Genomic DNA, 19,282 nt, shown 5'->3' on the forward strand with positions numbered 1-19,282 from the left:
AATGTTTGCATTCGAAAATTTGATACTGAGAAAAATGATAGCTTTAAAAATCAATTTCTCTCAACAATATTGAAGAAATTGCATGATTGCTGTCACAAAAACGATTAATATTGCAAATGATTGTTGAATTTTATCTCAGTTATTAAAGTAAGTTGTAAAATAAGCTAATAAGTTGACAATGTTTTAGTAAATCTCTAATTTCATGTATTTTCGCGACATAAATAAAAACAAATTGACTATAGAAATCGGCAAATTCTGATTAAAAAGTTTAAAAACATTGTTAAAGAAGATCTTTTATTTTGGAGGACTTTTAGAATCAGTCCGCAGCAAAATCCATGTTTTATAATCCTAACCCTTAGACAGACGTTTCACAATTAAGACGGTTCACACCAAGACGTTTCACTCCCAAATGTGAGTGAAATGTCTTGAAGACGTTTCACTCCAATATTATACCAAAGTTATTCTGATACTTATGATTTACTAAAATAGACCTGAAATTTAAATTGACAAAGAGGGAGTGAAACGTCTAGGTGTGAACCGTCTTGGGAGTGAAACGTCTCAATAATGAAATGCCTTGGGAGTGAAATGTCTGGCATTTCATCCTAACCCTTAACCCTAGAAGTAATCTAAGTGACTTTTAGAGAATCATAAACTGATGAATATTGAAGAAACAATTTTGTGTAAAATGTTAAAACAATCCACCGCTGGTTAAAATTATCTTGTAATTCGAAGAATTTTGCAATTTATCAGTCTTCGACTTAACCCACTCAACCGACGACCGAGTCGAGTAAATTTGCGGGTGGTCGAGTGAAAATTCCAAGCTGGTAGCCCGTCTGGTCAAGGGCTTTTTTCATATCCAAATTGAAATAATGTTGGAAATATGCAGAGCTCCAGATAGCAATGTTTTGGCTTTATGAAAATACAATATATTTTTGCTGAATTGGATGGAAAACTAAAAGTACTATTGTCAAAACTGCTGTAAGTTGAAAACGAAAGTAGCAGGAAGTGACATCGAGTAAAAAGGGAAAGTAACTCTTGGGAGTTTCTGAAATGAAATTATTGATAAAGTTAAATTTGGTGTAGTCATCGTAGGACTTAACCTAATATTCAATTTGTTTAGACATATATTATAATGTTTTTGCTACAAAATAAAGAAAAATAGTGTACTTGCCACTTTAGTTATTGGAAAACATATTTCTTCCTTGCCATCTGCAGTTTTGTACTCAATATTTTCGTACCAAGTTAACAGTTACGGACAATTTCCTTAAAGACTAATTCTTTGTGTATAAAAGTTTTAATTCTATTATATTTATTTTTCATTAATTCTAATTTTAATTATAAATAATCAAAACCAAAGAACGGCTTTAAAATGTAGTCTGTAGAAATAGAGTATGAATAAAGCCTCATGCTGACCATGTAGCTGATTGTAAAAGAATGTGACACATTCAAACAACATGTCAGCAACAAAAAAATGAGTCTTGTCATTAATTTGCTGTGTAACGTAAACAAACCCTAGTCTAGGGAAGCCTGCCTTAACAGAGCAAGTTTTGTATTATTTAACATTGAATCAATTTTTTATTATATAAGTCAGTCTGATTTATGTAAGGAAAGGAACTTTTTAGAAGGCAATGGAATTTGATAACAAAACAATGCAAATTATTTTTGTGTCGCCTCTACGGAGTAGTGGCGACATATAGGGATCACTTCTCCGTCGTCTGTCTGTCCGTCTGTCCATCTGTCTGTCTGTCTGTCTGTCTGTCTGTCCGTCCGTCCGTCACAAAACTTGTCCGGACTACTCCTCATAAACTACTGGTGCAATTACATCCAAACTTTACAGGAATGATCAGTACCAAGTCTTGTTGTGCATATTGTCAGGATTTTCCGGTTCAATGATTTTTGTCAGAGTTATGGCCCTTTAATAATTTTTAATTTTAAAGTTTGTCCGGACTACTTCTCTTATACCACTTATGCAATTTCAATGAAACTTTACAGGATTGATCTGTAGCTCAAGTCCTTGCGCATATTGCACGGGTTTTCCGGTTGAATGATTTTTGGCCAAGTTATGGTCCTTTGATAAAAAGGTTTCTTTTTCTGTGTGTTGCAAGATACACAAAAGCTTGTCCGGACTACTTCTCATAAACTACTGGTGCAATTTCATCCAAACTTTACAGGAATGATCAGTACCAAGTCTAGTTGTGCATATTGTCAGCATTTTCCGGTTCAATGATTTTTGTTTGAGTTATGGCCCTTTAATAATTTTTATTTTTAAAGTTTGTCCAGACTTCTTCTCTTATACCACTTATGCAATTTCAATGAAACTTTACAGGATTGATCTGTAGCTCAAGTCCTTGGGCATATTGCACGGGTTTTCCGGTTGAATGATTTTTGGCTGAGTTATGGCCCTTTGATAAAAAGGTGTTTTTTTCTGTGTGTTGCCAGATACGCAAAAGCTTGTCCGGACTACTCCTCATAAACTACTGGTGCAATTTTATCCAAACTTTACAGGGATGATCAGTACAAAGTGGTTAGTCTAGTTGTGCACTGTCCGTCTGTCTGTCACAAAAGTTGTCCCAACATGAAATTGGCCATCATGAGGCGACACATGTGATTACTGATCGCTCTTGTTATAAATTTTACCCCAGAATTTTCATTTTACTCTAGATTTTGATGGGTAAACCACCTTGGCCCTAAAAATTATTTGCAGCTTTATTGAACTTAAAACGCTTGAAATATTATTGATTGTTAGACATTTATTAGGCGTCATCTCATGCTTCACAATATGTCTTTTCTCTTGTATTTTGAAGGCACTAAGCCAAAAAGGAACACACCAAAAAAAAATAATAAAAGTAATACGAAAAGGAATATAAATATGTTGTCAATGCATGTATCAGCCGACATGGTTACAGTAAACGAGGAGAACGAGTATTTTCAGTTTTTAAACAATTTTTTTCAGTGTCTGTGGACAATGCCACAGAAATATCAAAATATCTTCTTTTCATATGTAGTTTAAATTCTTCTTATTTAAATAATGAAAGGAAGAAAAGTTGATTAGTTGATATTTTAATAATGTTAAATGGTATATAAAACATAGAAAGTGATATTTTTGTACAAAATGTATGCAAAAAATACCATTTTGGTTCGGGCTAGTTAAAATGTGTTTGGGCTAGTGAAATTTGCAAGCTGCTAGCCCGACTGGGCTAGCGCTGATAAAAAATTAAGGCGAAGACTGATTTATTATTGAAAATTAGATATTTTAAAAACATTTTGGGTGAAAAAATATTTTATTAGTGAAACAAAAAAAATATTTATAAAAAATAAGTGGGTTTGGTCATGTACATGTATGCTATCTAAGCCACGCACTGACTGCCTTTGTGCAATCCTAAAGTATCACATGCACCTTTGCATTCCTGAATACTTTAGGATCGCCTACAGTCTTTGTGTGATTGGGGTATTTGTCAAGAAATATATAAACCTGCAAAATTTTATTTCAATGTGCAGTAAAAAAATAACATACAGATTGAAAAGATGAAAAATGTAGGGTTTTTAGTTGTTATACAATTACTACTTATTAGATATTAATAGATAAGTTGATCAACCATACTTGTCACATGGTAAAGAAAGTAAAAACAAACTAAAATAATACTTTAACAGTCATGAGTGATTGATATCAAATATGTTTAATAGCTCCAATTAAGTTACCTATGTTCTTTTTATCTGACCATACTTGTGGTTAATATTAATATTTGTGTGCACTAACAATAAACAGACCATTTTTATGATAAAACCTTTTCATACTTAATGATGGTATGTTACTATATTTCAGGTGCAATGTTGAAAGTAATATAATGGCAGAAAAACACGAGAAAGAAGGCAAGCTGAATAGTCACCTGACTGGTGATTCTGTGCGAGTGGTAGCCGAGTCTGTTGGAATTAATGGCTTACCTGACACAGCTGCGACATACCTTGCTGAGGATTGTACTTACAGGCTTAAACAAATTGTCCAGGTGTGTTGTCACTTTCAAGCTACTTTCAGTGTGATTTTTTTTCAGTTACACAGTCATATTGCAATTCACAAAAACTTAGTTAACATGAACACTTCTTGTACATTTATAGTTTAAAAATGATTAAGTTGAATAAATAAATTGTTAATGTGTACACAGAATGTAACTTGTTTATTGGTATAAAGAACAATTATTTGAGTAACTTTATATACTCCTGTAAATTTCTGAGAAATATGTTATCATATCATTCTAAACAAGGTCATAGATAAAATGCATTCTATATTTTCATGTCTAGGAAGCTGTGAAGTTTATGAACCATAGTAAAAGGAGTAAGCTTACATGTACAGACTTTGACAATGCTCTTAGAGCAGAAAATGTTGAGGTAAGGTTTTGTTTTGTTGTTATTGTTCAGGATAAACAGTCACAGTGGGAGATGAACCTGTGGTTCATTTTCATGCACTTTAACAGGTTCTTACAGGCATTAAAGCACAACGTTTCTTAACCTTCAAATAGATTGTAGATGGATTTTTTGTTTCTTCTAAATTGCAACCTAGTTATTGTACAACTGAATGTATGTCAACCCCACAGTATTTAATACTAGTGTACCAAATATGACAAAAGTCACTGTAATTGCATCAGGAAAAGATTATAGTAACAAGAGTCTTACAGACTTCCCGAAAGTTGAAAAAAACTGTCAGACATTCGGTCTGACAAACCATGAAAATCTGTCGGACCGAAACGAAATCTGTCGGACCAAATAAAATTGATCAAAATCAAAGAATGACTTGTGTTTGTATTTCTAAGACACTTTTTGTTTTTATTTTTTTCGCCGTAAAAATCGGCACATTCCTTACAGCGCATTTTTCATCTCCTCCCTATCATACACCAACGATTCACTGTCTTGCTTCTATTTTTCATTAAATTTTGTCTCAGGTCTATTCTTTTTATCCTTTTACTGCTGTTTTGCCTGTTCCTCTGACATAGATTTTTTTATTTTTCCGAGGTTTGGCACCTTTTAGCGACGCCATTTTGTATACATGCGGCTTGGATAAAAGCCGGACAGTCGGACCGATCCGGAATAAAAACTCGTCGGACCTGATCAAAATTTATCGGACATGTCCGTCGGACCGACGTATTTCGGGAAGTCTGGTCTTACGTCCATTTAAAGTTATTAAGCAAGTCAGTGCAGAATACTGTTTCTTTATTATTATAATAGAAAAAAGGCAAACAAAGAAGCTCTTCCAGAGTAGTTTCCAAATAGGAGAGAAAGCCTTTTATGGTCATTAAGCTAAAAAAAAGTACTGTTAAAAGAGTTTGATGCACTTTGTATGTTTCATCTAGTTACTCTTGTTAGCTAAGTATTAGATTATTTCAAGTCACCTAGGTAGTTATATGTTTCACATTTTAAAAATTTATGTTATATAAAGGTATTTTGATTAAATTTACATGTACTCTTGCTACAGCCGTTGTATGGGTTTCACACCCCTGACCTGATACCATTCCGGTATGCCAGTGGCGGAGGCCGTGAACTTCATTTCACAGAAGATAAAGAATTAGACCTACAGGACGTTATAAATGCGACATTGCCAAAAGTTCCTCTAGATATTTCTATGAAAGGTATAATTTTAATTTCATGGACAGGTGATGCAAGAAATATGTATAACTGAGCCACTTCAACAATAGCATCAATATAATTGTTTTAAAATTTATACACGCAGTTGCAATTTAAAACCTCTAGGTTTTTTATGCTCCCCGAAAAATTTCGGGGGAGCATATAGTCGGCGCCTTGTCCGTCTGTCCGCACTCACAGGACAGTAATTATGTGGCTAGAGGGACAATAGGTAACTGTTCTTTCTCTTTGATGTCATTCATTCCGTAATGCTTTTATGTGGCTATTTTCTTTTGTGTGGCTAAAAAGAACAATAGAGAGAACAATAGAGTAGCCACATTATTACTGTCCTGTGAGAACGTCCGTCCATCTGTCCGCACTACTGAATAGGGATAGGGGGCCATCTAACTGTAAACAGAACAAAAGAGAACAATAGAGTTCATTCCGTAACAATAGAGTAAGGGGCCATTGGCACTCTATTAAACAATAGAAAATAACAAAAGAAATGGCCCCTTATTCCATTTCGGCCAGACGTCCGTCCGTCCGTCTGTCTTCCGTCGTCCGTCTTGTCCGGAGAACTTGAAAACCCTTGGAGATAATTTGTTGAAACTTCATACAGTGGTAGAGGGCATTGAGGGGGAGTGCAGTGTCAAAGAACCATAACTCTATTTTGCCCGGTTTTTGAATTATCTCCCCTTTTAGAAAAATCTTGTCCAGGACATAGCTGTAAAACTATAAGAGATATCAACATGAAACTTTGTAGGTAGATACATCTCAATGGGTAGTTGTGCAGTGCACCAGAATCATAACTCTGCCATGCCTAATTCTAGAGTTATTGCCCTTTGTTTATTTTTACTTTTTGAAGTTGTCTGGGACATAACTCGGAAATCATAAGAGATATCATCAAGAAACTTTGTAGGTTGATAGATCACATTGATTAGAAGTGCAGTGCAAAGAACAGTAACTCTGCCTTGCCTAATTTTGGAATTATTGCACTTTGAACGAGGTGTACTTTCCTGTGTCCAAAACCTATTCGGGGAGCATCACCCGGCTCAAACCGGGCTCTTGTTTTGTGAGCTATATGTATGTTTATTTTGTCTTTGACTTAAAACGATTTTCAAAGCATATAAAATTTTGCTTGCCATATGCGTTGAAATTGGATGAAAATAAAAAAAAATTGTATTGAGAAGGGACCTGACTTGGAACATAATAGATTTATGTTTTATAATCTGCCATTAAAATGTTACTGAAAATTTGAAAACTTACCTTCAGTTTTAGGCATCTGGATACTGCTCTGGTTGCATTTTATTTTGTGTGTCATTTTCAGCACATTGGTTATGCATTGATGGAGAACAGCCGGCTATCCCAGAAAACCCTCCACCGGCTACGAAAGATCAACAAAAGATGGAGATATTAGACACGTCGGTAAAATCTGCCATAGACAAGAGTCATAAGCCGGCTAAATCATTGACAAATGGTGGTAGACTACCACATAAACCAAAGGGAGTGTCAGATCTTGTGAAGATGAAGGAATTAAGTGTCCATGAGTTGTCTGTTGTAAGTTTTATTTTTTTTGTGTGTGTTGATGACAGGATTATCCCAGTTTGTTTTGTATGTGTCACTGCACTATGCCATCTTGGTGATCAACAATAAATGTGTATGAATAAGTAAAAAGAACCTATGCTCAATAATTTATTGCATAAATTGATTTTAGTTAATGCTACAGTGATAGTTATTTACAAAATGTACTTTATTAGTCTGATTTTAAATGTTTTGAGCAGAAATGATATAAGATTGTTTTGTTGATTGATGTTCAACTCATGCTTAATAAATGTTTTGTTGGTTTATGTCTTAGACATTACTTAAATTGGTCTGTCAGTACATGTATGTACGTCAATATGTCTGTGTTCATTCATGCTTGAAGTGCTTGAGGTTGTTTTTGTGTATGTCTCAGACAATTGCAAAAAATGCTTTAAACTGGCCCTCAGCTTTTATTTTTTGTTGGAAAAACAATGCTGTGTTGTTTCAAACTAAGTATTTCACTGTGAAGCCTTCTTCAAAACAACGTCCTGAGAGCTATTGTGATGTTCATTTCTAAAAATAGAAGACCTGGGGAACAAATTATCCACTTTACTATTAATGGAAAAAAAAAGAGCCGACCAGAAGATTAGAGGTATCGAGGGGTTTCCTTATTGTTATCTTATTGGCGGCAAATTTCATTTTCCACCTGAATTCTTATGATTTAACAATAATTTGAAACAATTTATCCAAGAATAACATATTTAACCTTTAGAAAAGCTGAAGGCCGTTTTTAATTAGTCAATGTATTATGTTCATTATTTCCTGAAGGATTTTAATATTTTGATATTTTATTTGCAGGAGCAACAGCTGTACTACAAGGAGATAACAGAGGCTTGTGTTGGTTCAGATGAAGGCAAGAGGTCTGAGGCCTTGCAGAGTCTCGCCACTGACCCAGGTCTTCATCAAATGTTGCCACATTTTACAAGCTTTATATCTGAAGGGGTAAGCTATGAAAAACATTCTTTTATTTTAGAAATGAAACTACTGTTGTACAGATATAAGCTTTGAAAGCAAGTGGCTTCTGTGACTTAAATGGTTACTGTGTCTGACTTTGAATCTTTAATCCACACTGTTGTGGATTCAAATCAAGCCAGAGCTGCGGAACTTCCTGATAACAAAAATCTGCCGAGTTGCCTTTCAAAATTATAATTTAAAGCAGTATGTCTTGAGGGTTTGTACAAATTTTTAAGAAATTTAAACTTGTTCTAATGAATTAAAACATTATCAAATGTACAAATTAAGCAATTTAACCTAGCTTAAGGCCCTTATTAATCCACAGAAACTATCTTTAATTTGTTTAATTAAGCAGATAAAGAACTTAGTTGATTAGTTACAGGGATTTTTTTACAGGATTTTGGGAACACAACCCATATGATGGCATCTTGAAAGATTTAAACACAGTTTAAAAACAGTGAAGAAGCTCTATTTGCAAAGATTTTAGAATTTTTATTCAATATTTTTATTTTGTAACTTTCAATTGGGAATTTTTTCCTGTGGATTGGGAAAATAATATATTATTTTCAATTGGGAATATGACCCAATAACGGCTATAAAATAAGCCAAAAAAATCTGGGTTACTTAACTTACACCCATACCTGCCTTATTAAAGTTTCATCATTTAGATTTTAATTGTTTACAGGTGAAGGTGAATGTTGTACAGAATAATTTAGCATTGTTGATTTACCTGATGAGGATGATGAAGGCATTAATGGAAAATCAAACCATCTACCTGGAAAAATATGTAAGTATTTACATTTACGCCTATTAAATCCTTAACTTGTGTTTGAAATGACTAAGTTCTGTAGCTTTTGGTGGAAAATCAAACCATCTACCTGGAAAAATACGTAAGTATTTACAATAATGCCTTTAAACATGTATATTAAATGCTTAACTTGTGTTTGAAATGACTAAGTTCTGTAGCTTTTTGTGCAAATGACCGAGGTCCTGTCTATATATATATATATATATATATAAAAGTCATTTATTTTATTTTTAAAATTTTCCAGTTACACGAGTTTGTACCAGGTGTAATGTCATGTATAGTAAGTAAACAACTGTGTATGAGACCTGATGTAGATAATCACTGGGCACTGAGAGATTTTGCTGCCAGGCTGAATGCACAGATCTGTAGGTAGGTGGTTAACTGACTCATTGTTATTTCTTAATCAGATATATGGTAGATTTTCTGAAAAATAAGTCTTCAAAATAGTACTCTTCGAATAAAGTGGTTTGAACTTGCTTTATGCATTTACTTTTCACATGAATTACCTGTATTGTCACAAATATGTCAGGCTTTGCAAATATTTCTTTCCATCACTCCAATAAAAATTGAGAGAAAACAAATATGGTGATAAAAACATACTATCATAAGAAATAGAGTAGTAAAGTAGTAACAATATATAGTTTATTGTCCCTCGCCTTTTCGAAGGAAAAAGGGGGATATAAAAATAGGCTCCGTCCGTCTGTCCATCCGTCCGTCCGTCATACTTTTGTGTTCGGTCCATAACTTTGTCATTTATCAAAAAAATTTGAAATTACTTGGCACAAATGTTTGTTATAATAAGACGATGTGTCATGCGAAACAACCAGACCCCTACCTCAAGGGTCAAGGTCACACTTGTTTTGCTACATATGGTAAACATTTCGCTGTTTGATTTACTGTGCTGATATGCAACCATTCATTGACAGAATACAAGCTTTACAATTTTGCATCAAATTTAATTCTACTAATGGACGGATACCCCAAAATCAAACAATGAAATGCTGAGTTTTTGTTAAAAAAAGTAAAATTATATCTATTTTCTTGGAATTTTAGAAATTTTCATAACAACGTAAACAACATCCAGGCAAGAATAACAAAGACGTTCAGTAAAGCCGTCAGGTCTGAGAAAGCAGCTTTAGCTACAATATATGGTGCTTTATCAGGTCTGGGAGAATTAGGTGCCGAGGTATGTATCTCAGGCAGTGTGTCGATGACATTTGGTTGTTAACGAGTTGATATGGAGTATATTTCAATGATAATTTTTTTAAATGTATTAGGATGTTCGGTATTGATACTGAATATATTTCACTGAAATTTTAAATATTTTCATTAGCTCTTAATTCAATGTTGAAGGTATGGTGTTTTTTTTGTTTTTTTTTCTTTGGTTAAACGCAAAGATGAACTTGGTAAACATTAAATTTTTTTATAAAAATCAATAACCCTATGTATAAGGTGAAATATAGAACATTAACTTTTAGCTCACTGGGGGATGATGGTATTTATACCCATGCCACTAGTGCAGGCCAAGATTGACTGGTCGGCATATCCATGAAATCTGTTCATGATTTGCATTGTTTGCAATTCAGTAAGAACATATTTCGAAATTTTACCCTAGAAATGATAAATGTTTTTGTTCAGATTGAAAAATGGACAAGCCCATTTAAGATATTTAGCATGATAATGGTTAAATGTTCTTTTAATATTCACAATTTTAGGTAATAAATGCGTTTGTGTTGCCGAACCTGAAGATGATTGGAGAACGAGTAAAAATAGCTCTAGAAGGTCCCGTCATGAATAGTGCAGACAGGATTGCTGCAGATAATATCAAGAAAATTGCTGCGGTAAGCAGACTGTTATATAAAACATGTTTAAAAGTTTCATTTAGCAGCATTTTGTATTCAGTGGTTTTGTCTTTTCAGCATTATTAACATTATTTCAGGATTTTTATATGTATAGAAAAATTCTTTCGAGAAATTGTTTAAAGCTTTTCTTTGGACCATTGTTTTATACTGTATGTGCCTTTTGGAGATTCAAATTTCGCGTTTGTTAAATAAGTGGAGCTCCATTATAGGAATAAACTGTCTGATGTAATACACAGAGCATACCCCTCCCCTCTTTGAATGATAAGGTGACAAAAACAATGAGATAAAGAACTCAATATATATGGTAGCCATTCTATAGACAAATGCCATTTTCATTTTTGTGTCGCCTCTACGGAGTAGTGGCGACATATAGGGATCACTTCTCCGTCGTCTGTCCGTCTGTCTGTCCGTCCGTCACAAAACTTGTCCGGACTACTCCTCATAAACTACTGGTGCAATTTCATCCAAACTTTACAGGAATGATCAGTACCAAGTCTAGTTGTGCATATTGTCCATTTTCCGGTTCAATGGTTTTTAGCTCGACATTTTTTTTTGAAAAAAAAAAAGTAGAGGTATTGTTATAATCCTGGCGGCGTTGCCGTTGCCCTCCGCAAACTTGTACCTGGATAATAACTTTTTTGTTCTTGGTGTATTGTCTTCATTGTTGGCCACAACAACCCTTGGGACAAGACCTTTCAGTAGACCACACCAAACTTGACCTTCATCCATAAATGACCTTGACCTTCAAGGTTAATAGTCCAATTTTTGCTTGTTCATGCTGTTCTTGGCTGTTACTTTGTTATTTTTGAATGGATTGTCTTCAAACTTGAACATAATAATCTTCAAGGATATCCCTTAAAAATAACCAGTCAGACCTTGACATTCACTCATCAATGACCTTGACTTTGAAGGTCAAATTATTGAAATTTTCATTTTTTTGGCTATTATTGGCTGTAACTTTGTTATTTTTGAATGGATTGTCTTCAAACTTGAACATAATAATCTTCAAAGATAACTGCTAAAAATATACCGAAAGACCTTGACCTTCACTCATTAATGACATTGCCTTTGAAGGTCAAATTATTGAAATTTTCATTGTTTTGGCAGTAACTGACTGTAACTTTGCTATTTTTGAAGGGATAAACTTCATATTATAACAGAACATTCTTAAGGACCAGACCTTGTTGTTTATCAAACCCAAATTTGCTTGGGCTCTCTAATGACCTTGACCTTGAAGGTTATATTACTGAATTTTCTCAGATTGTGCATTTATCGGTGTGTGTGTATGTATAGTATATGTATTTATATATAAATATATATATAAATGTGTGTGTGTATATATATATACATATATGCAGGTATATATATATATATATATATATATATATATATATATATATATATATATATATATATATATATATATATATACATATATATATATATATAATATATATATATATATATCAAATATATATATATATCAAATATATATATATATATATATATATATATATATACATATATATACATGTATATAATTGCGTCATGTTTTTCTATTTTTTAGAAATTGCGTCATTTTTTCTATTTTTAGAAATTGCGTCATTGTTGCTATTTTTAGAATTTGCGTCATTTTTTGTTCTATTTTTAGAAATTGCGTCATTGTTGCTATTTTTAGAAATTGCGTCATTTTTTTCTATTTTTAGAAATTTCGTCATTTTTGTTCTATTTTTAGAAATTGCGTCATTGTTTCTATTTTTAGAAATTGCGTCATGTTTTTCTATTTTTAGAAATTGCGTCATTTTTGTGTCGCCTCTACGGAGTAGTGGCGACATATAGGGATCACTTCTCCGTCGTCTGTCTGTCCGTCTGTCTGTCTGTCCGTCTGTCCGTCTGTCCGTCCGTCCGTCACAAAACTTGTCCGGACTACTCCTCATAAACTACTGGTGCAATTTCATCCAAACTTTACAGGAATGATCAGTACCAAGTCTAGTTGTGCATATTGTCAGCATTTTCCCGTTCACAATGATTTTTGTCAGAGTTATGGCCCTTTAATAATTTTTAATTTTAAAGTTTTGTCCGGACTACTTCTCTTATACCACTAATGCAATTTCAATGAAACTTTTACAGATTGATCTGTAGCTCAAGTCCTTGCGCATATTGCACGGGTTTTCCGGTTGAATGATTTTTGGCCGAGTTATGGCCCTTTGATAAAAAGGTTTCTTTTTCTGTGTGTGTTGCCAGAAACACAAAAGCTTGTCCGGACTACTCCTCATAAACTACTGGTGCAATTTCATCCAAACTTTACAGGAATGATCAGCTACCAAGTCTAGTTGTGCATATTGTCAGGATTTTCCGGTTCAATGATTTTTGTCAGAGTTATGGCCCTTTAATAATTTTTAATTTTAAAGTTTGTCCAGACGACTTCTCTTATACCACTTATGCAATTTCAATGAAACTTTACAGTATTGATCTATAGCTCAAGTCCTTGCGCATATTGCACGGGTTTTCCGGTTGAATGATTTTTGGCCGAGTTATGGCCCTTTGATAAAAAGGTGTTTTTTTCTGTGTGTTGCCAGATACGCAAAAGCTTGTCCGGACTACTCCTCATAAACTACTGGTGCAATTTTATCCAAATTTTACAGGAATGATCAGTACAAAGTGGTTAGTCTAGTTGTGCACTGTCCGTCTGTCTGTCCGTCTGTCACAAAATTTGTCCCAACATGAAATTGGCCATCATGAGGCGACACATGTGATTACTGATCGCTCTTGTTCTATTTTTAGAAATTGCGTCATGTTTTCCTATTTTTAGAAAATTGCATCATTTTTTTTTCTATTTTTAGAAATTGTGTCATGTTTTTCTATTTTTAGAAATTGCGTCATGTTTTTCTATTTTTAGAAATTGCGTCATGTTTTTCTATTTTTAGAAATTGCGTCATTTTTTCTATTTTTAGAAATTGCGTCATGTTTTTCTATTTTTAGAAATTGCGTCATTTTTTCTATTTTTAGAAATTGTGTCATTGTTGCTATTTTTAGAAATTGCGTCATTTTTTCTATTTTTAGAAATTGCGTCATTGTTGCTATTTTTGGTAATTGCGTCATTTTTTTCTATTTTTAGAAATTGCGTCATTTTTTTCTATTTTTAGAAATTGCGTCATTGTTGCTATTTTTAGAAATTGCGTCATTTTTTTCTATTTTTAGAAATTGCGTCATTGTTGCTATTTTTAGTAATTGCATCATTTTTTTCTATTTTTAGAAATTGCGTCATTGTTTCTTTTTTTAGAAATTGCGTCATTTTTTTTTCTATTTTTAGAAATTGCGTCATTGTTTCTATTTTTAGAAATTGCGTCATTTTTTTCTATTTTTAGAAATTGCGTCATTGTTTCTATTTTTAGAAATTGCGTCATTGTTGCTATTTTTAGAAATTGCGTCATTGTTGCTATTTTTAGAAATTGCGTACTGTTGCTATTTTTAGAAATATGCTTAATGTTTTATTCATATATATACAAAATATATAAACAAAACTAATGTGACAAGACAGACCAACTAAATTTATAAAAAGGAAACATCAATATATGTTCAAACCTTTCTATGTTTGCGTTTAGAAAAAGTAAAAAGTCGAGCGTTGCCCCCGCCCGGCGGTGGCTCTTGTTGTCAGAGTTATGGCCCTTTAATAATTTTCAATTTTAAAGTTTGTCTGGACTACTTCTCTTATACCACTAATGCAATTTCAATGAAACTTTACAGGATTGATCTGTAGCTCAAGTCCTTGCGCATATTGCACGGGTTTTCCGGTTGAATGATTTTTGGCCGAGTTATTGCCCTTTGATACAAAGGTTTCTTTTTCTGTGTGTTGCCAGATACACAAAAGCTTGTCCGGACTACTCCACATAAACTACTGGTGCAATTTCATCCAAACTTTACAGGAATGATCAGTACCAAGTCTAGTTGTGCATATTGTCAGCATTTTCCGGTTCAATGATTTTTGTCAGAGTTATGGCCCTTTAATAATTTTTATTTTTAAAGTTTGTCCGGACTACTTCTTCTTATACCACTCATGCAATTTCAATGAAACTATACAGGATTGATCTGTAGCTCAAGCCCTTGCGCATATTGCACGGGTTTTCTGGTTGAATGATTTTTGGCCGAGTTATGGCCCTTTGATAAAAAGGTGTTTTTTTCTGTGTGTTGCCAGATACGCAAAAGCTTGTCCGGTCTACTCCTCATAAACTACTGGTGCAATTTTATCCAAACTTTACAGGAATGATCAGTACCAAGTCTAGTTGTGCACTGTCCGTCTGTCTGTCCGTCTGTCACAAAATTTGTCCCAACATGAAATTGGCCATCATGAGGCGACACATGTGATTACTGATCGCTCTTGTTTACTAAGCAAAAATTAGGAGCTAAAAATATTTTTTGTTTTATGGAATGAAATTATATAGATATATTATTTAGTTTTCTGTGCAACAATCATTTTAGAACTGTCCAAAACATTTTTATGTTTCAGTTTTATTGTGCCCCCACTTTAGTGGCGGGCATTTAGATTTACCCTTGTCCGTCCTTCGGTCTGTCCGTTCACTTTTGTGTCGCACGTAACTCAAAAAGTATTTGACCTAGAGTCATGAAACTTTACAGGAATGTTGATCAGCATGTGTTGTTGTGCACCAGGTATTTTCGTCTGGATTTATTTAGTATTTTTAGAGTAATTGCCCTTGACTTAGAAATTTTTTGCAATTTTCAACTTGTGTCGCAATTTACTCAAAAAGGATTTGACATAGAGTCATTAAACCTTATGGGCAGGTTGCTCAGCATATTTAGATTTGCACCTGGGGTTTCGCTTGTGGATTTATCCAGTATTTGTAGAGTTATTTCCGTTGACTTAGTAAAAAGATTGACAGAACAGTGGCGCGGTGGGGGCACCCGTGTCCTATGGACACATTTCTAGTTAACTTATGTATTTGTGAAATTCCTCCATGATATTATTTCTTTGACAGAAATACATCCCTCCTGTATTGAAGACACATCGGCCAAGTACGGATACAGTAGAAGATTATTTAAATGAGTTTGGTTATCTTGGACCGTTGTTACATGCCGCGGTCGCTAAAGAGCGATCAGCTTCTACATCCAGCATCAACATACAACAAAAACCTACAATACATATACCTCAGGTATGCAGGAAATGCCAAACTTTTATTGTTTGTTTTGTAAATGTAATATTATCATCGCATATTTCTTTTTTATCACATACACATGCTGCTTTTCCTACAACAGGGCTGTGCATATATTTTGATGTGTTGTCATCTGCCTTTTACATACATAGTTACGCATATGCTAAATGCAAATTTTACAGGATAAGCAATTTAAAAAAGTAGATTCTTTTAATAAGTAAAATCTTCAGAAATAATATTTTACTCTGCAAAGAGAATTCAAAGAATACATATAAAGTCAAGTGTTGTTTTATCAAACATTACAGAAATATTAGTCTTGTTACAGATTTATCTCTTAAACATATAAACACACCTTTAAATTGCTCTGCATTTTATTTCGACAGGCAGGAAAACCACATATTCTCATAGGAACTCCGGGCACGGTGCCTGGCTCTGCTCCTCAGACTCCAACATCAGCCAGGATCCAGCAGACTAGCATTACAATTCCACGGACGCCGACAACACCTAATATATCTGGGAACACTGCTCAAAAGTTTGTCATCATGCAGCAACAGAGGCCTGGCACACCTGTCCAGACTGGGGGAACTTCTCTTGTTAAAATGTTACCAACTTCCGTTCAGCAAGGGGGAATGACTCAAACTACCACTGGAGGACAGAAGGTTGTTGTTATGTCCCTTCCCCAATCTGTGTCTGTTTCTCAGCCTCTTCAACAAGTGCAGGGCACCAGTAGTGATGTTGGGATGAAATCTGTGTTTACAACAGGGGACCAGGCACAAGCCCAAGTTTCACTATTGAAAAGTGATCCAAATACTTGAATAAGTACAATCATTTTACATTAACAGGATTAAGTATGTGTTCAAATTGACGAAATGGCAGCAAATATTTCCAAAGGAAGTTTTATGGTTCTTCTGTTTTGGTGTAATATAGTATATGAAGACTTAAGTGCTATGAGCTAAATAAGAAATACGAGACAGGTTTTTATACTGTTTTAGTATTTTATTTTCTTACCAAGGTGACTGACAGATTAACATGGCTGACATTGTTGCAGGTTTTGTGTTTGAATCCTGATAGGGAAGTTAAATGCAGGAAAACAATGTTACTTCAGTTCAGTGCTACTACCTGTAAGCCTTATTATGTCATAAATTAATGCACATCTGAGGGCAATAGGGGGTGATTTTACCAGTGAAAGTGGAAAGTTATTGTATTTTCCAAAGCAGCTTTAAACCGCAATCAAACGAAAGGAATTAAATTGATGTAAACAAAATTACTTTTTGTTCATTCAAGAAAGATGACTCTTTTAGTTGCACTGATAATGCACAAGTTATAAGAATTGTTTTCCCACTGAGGAATTTTCTCTTTAGGGACAAAATAAAGATGATGCAAGGTTTATTGAAGAAAGACACAATGTCTTTTTTAAAGATAGTAAAATTTAATATAAATGTTGATGAAAATGAGTGTACCTTAAATGAACTAATATAAGATATACAAATATTTTGATTGTGTTGTTTTTCTGCAGTTTTTGTTTTTGGAATTCTTTTTTAACATGTACATGTAAAAATAAGCATGCAAACAATTTTACTCTCTCGTTTGATTTTATGCATTTATTTTTATCATAAGCTAAGGTTGCAAGATATGTTCAACATTTCATACATCAGCACAAAATCTTACAAAACTTTATATTTGAGTATACAATTTACAAAACTTATGTTTCTTCCTGTTGCACGCTACAGTTTTTCTGAGGTTATATACTTGTAGTACTAGATGATGTAGATGTAGAAACATCTTGTGGCTTTGGTGATTTCTTTCCCTTCTTTCCCTTCTTTGCCTTCCTTCCCTTCTTTGATTTTTGTCGCATATCAACCATTTTCCTGCCAACTTTCTTTGTCGCCACATTCCTCATGTCTACCATCTTAAAGGCTTTCTTTTTGTTTCCCTCAACAGCCTGTCCTTTTACATTTCTAGTGTTGCGCAGTAATGCCCTACCCCAGTTTTTAGAACCATAATATGCAGACTGTGTACCATTTTTCACAGTTTCAAACGCAGACTGGGCACCAGATTTAACATTTTCAGATGCAGTCTGTATCCCTGATTTCAATGTTTCGAGCACAGACTGTGCTGGAGTCTTTACCTTGTCGGCAACTGTCTTCATACTGGATGTTATGCTATCAATGATTCCCCATGTGTTACTTTCTTGTATAAGCATACCCAAAATAAGGCAAACAAACACAGCTTTTCCATATTTCATCTGCAAAAAAAAAATTGAAGAAAAAAGTCATAATGGAGAGCATAGAGCAAACTAAGAAATTATCCAAAATAAGACAAACAAATGCAACCTTTCCATAATACATCTACAAAGGAAACCATAACACCTTATAAGATATAACCAATGCACTTTCAGCATTTGAACCACTAAATCATTATTGGATCCAGTCTTTCAATTAAGTTTCGAATCCGAAATCTCCATCAAATCCATATCACACCTAACATAGTCTTGTTTTCATTTTTGTGAGTACAAAAATCCATATTAAATCCTTATTGCAATTGAAGTTACAATAAAGTTCTGTCAAAAAATAGTGGGGTGAAATAAAGAGGTCATTAAACATGGCTGAGAACAATACTGATTCTATTGGACTCGTACACAGCTGCAAAAATCTCCTTGTCCGATATAGGTTTCAAAAATATTAAGATTGTCTGAATTCATCAAACAAGGAATGAGAAATATGTTTATAACCTAGACACAAAAATGTGCAAGATGCTTCATTTGCAACTCAAATATAGTTCTAGTTATAGAGATCATATGTCATAACTGAAAATTTTTATTAAATTGCATATTGAATGTTGTAACTAAAATGTTCATTTTGAGACAGAATGTCAATGCTTAAATTATAACCAGTTGGGGATTGAATGTGATTACATTAAATATATATTAACTTGAAGATAAGTAGTTACTGTTTAAAAGTAAATCCTGTTTGAAATAGAATGTAATTAAGTAAAATTTATCCAACTAATGAGATGAATGTTAATATGTCTTAAAATATATATGCGAGTTTATATGTCATTACATAAACTATATCAGTTTGAAAGTGGAATGTCATTACTTAAATTATCCAGTTGGAAATTGAATGTAATTGAGATGAGATGAATGTCATTACTTTTAATATATCCAGTTGGAATGGAATGTCATTACTGAAAATATATCCAACTGGAATGGAATGTCATTACTGAAAATATATCCAACTGGAATGGAATGTCATTACTGAAAATATATCCGACTGGAATGGAATGTCATTACTTAGAAT

The 19,282-nt window shown here is 33.6% G+C and overlaps 1 protein-coding gene across 1 annotated transcript; it reads left to right on the plus strand.

Moving 5' to 3' along the window:
* Positions 1-19: 19 nt before the first annotated feature.
* On the plus strand, positions 20-16,881 carry LOC132713014 (transcription initiation factor TFIID subunit 6-like). The gene is made up of 12 exons (XM_060695451.1): positions 20-147; positions 3,824-4,004; positions 4,297-4,383; positions 5,465-5,618; positions 6,938-7,167; positions 7,990-8,133; positions 8,831-8,932; positions 9,198-9,322; positions 10,007-10,139; positions 10,669-10,794; positions 15,810-15,983; positions 16,367-16,881. The coding sequence occupies exons 2-12, from the start codon at positions 3,846-3,848 to the stop codon at positions 16,796-16,798; spliced, it is 1,866 nt and encodes a 621-aa protein (XP_060551434.1). The 5' UTR covers positions 20-147; positions 3,824-3,845; the 3' UTR covers positions 16,799-16,881.
* Positions 16,882-19,282: the final 2,401 nt, after the last annotated feature.

This window comes from Ruditapes philippinarum, unplaced genomic scaffold (assembly GCF_026571515.1).
Source record: "Ruditapes philippinarum isolate M1 unplaced genomic scaffold, ASM2657151v2 ctg2158_1_1_1_1, whole genome shotgun sequence".
NCBI lineage: Eukaryota > Metazoa > Mollusca > Bivalvia > Venerida > Veneridae > Ruditapes > Ruditapes philippinarum.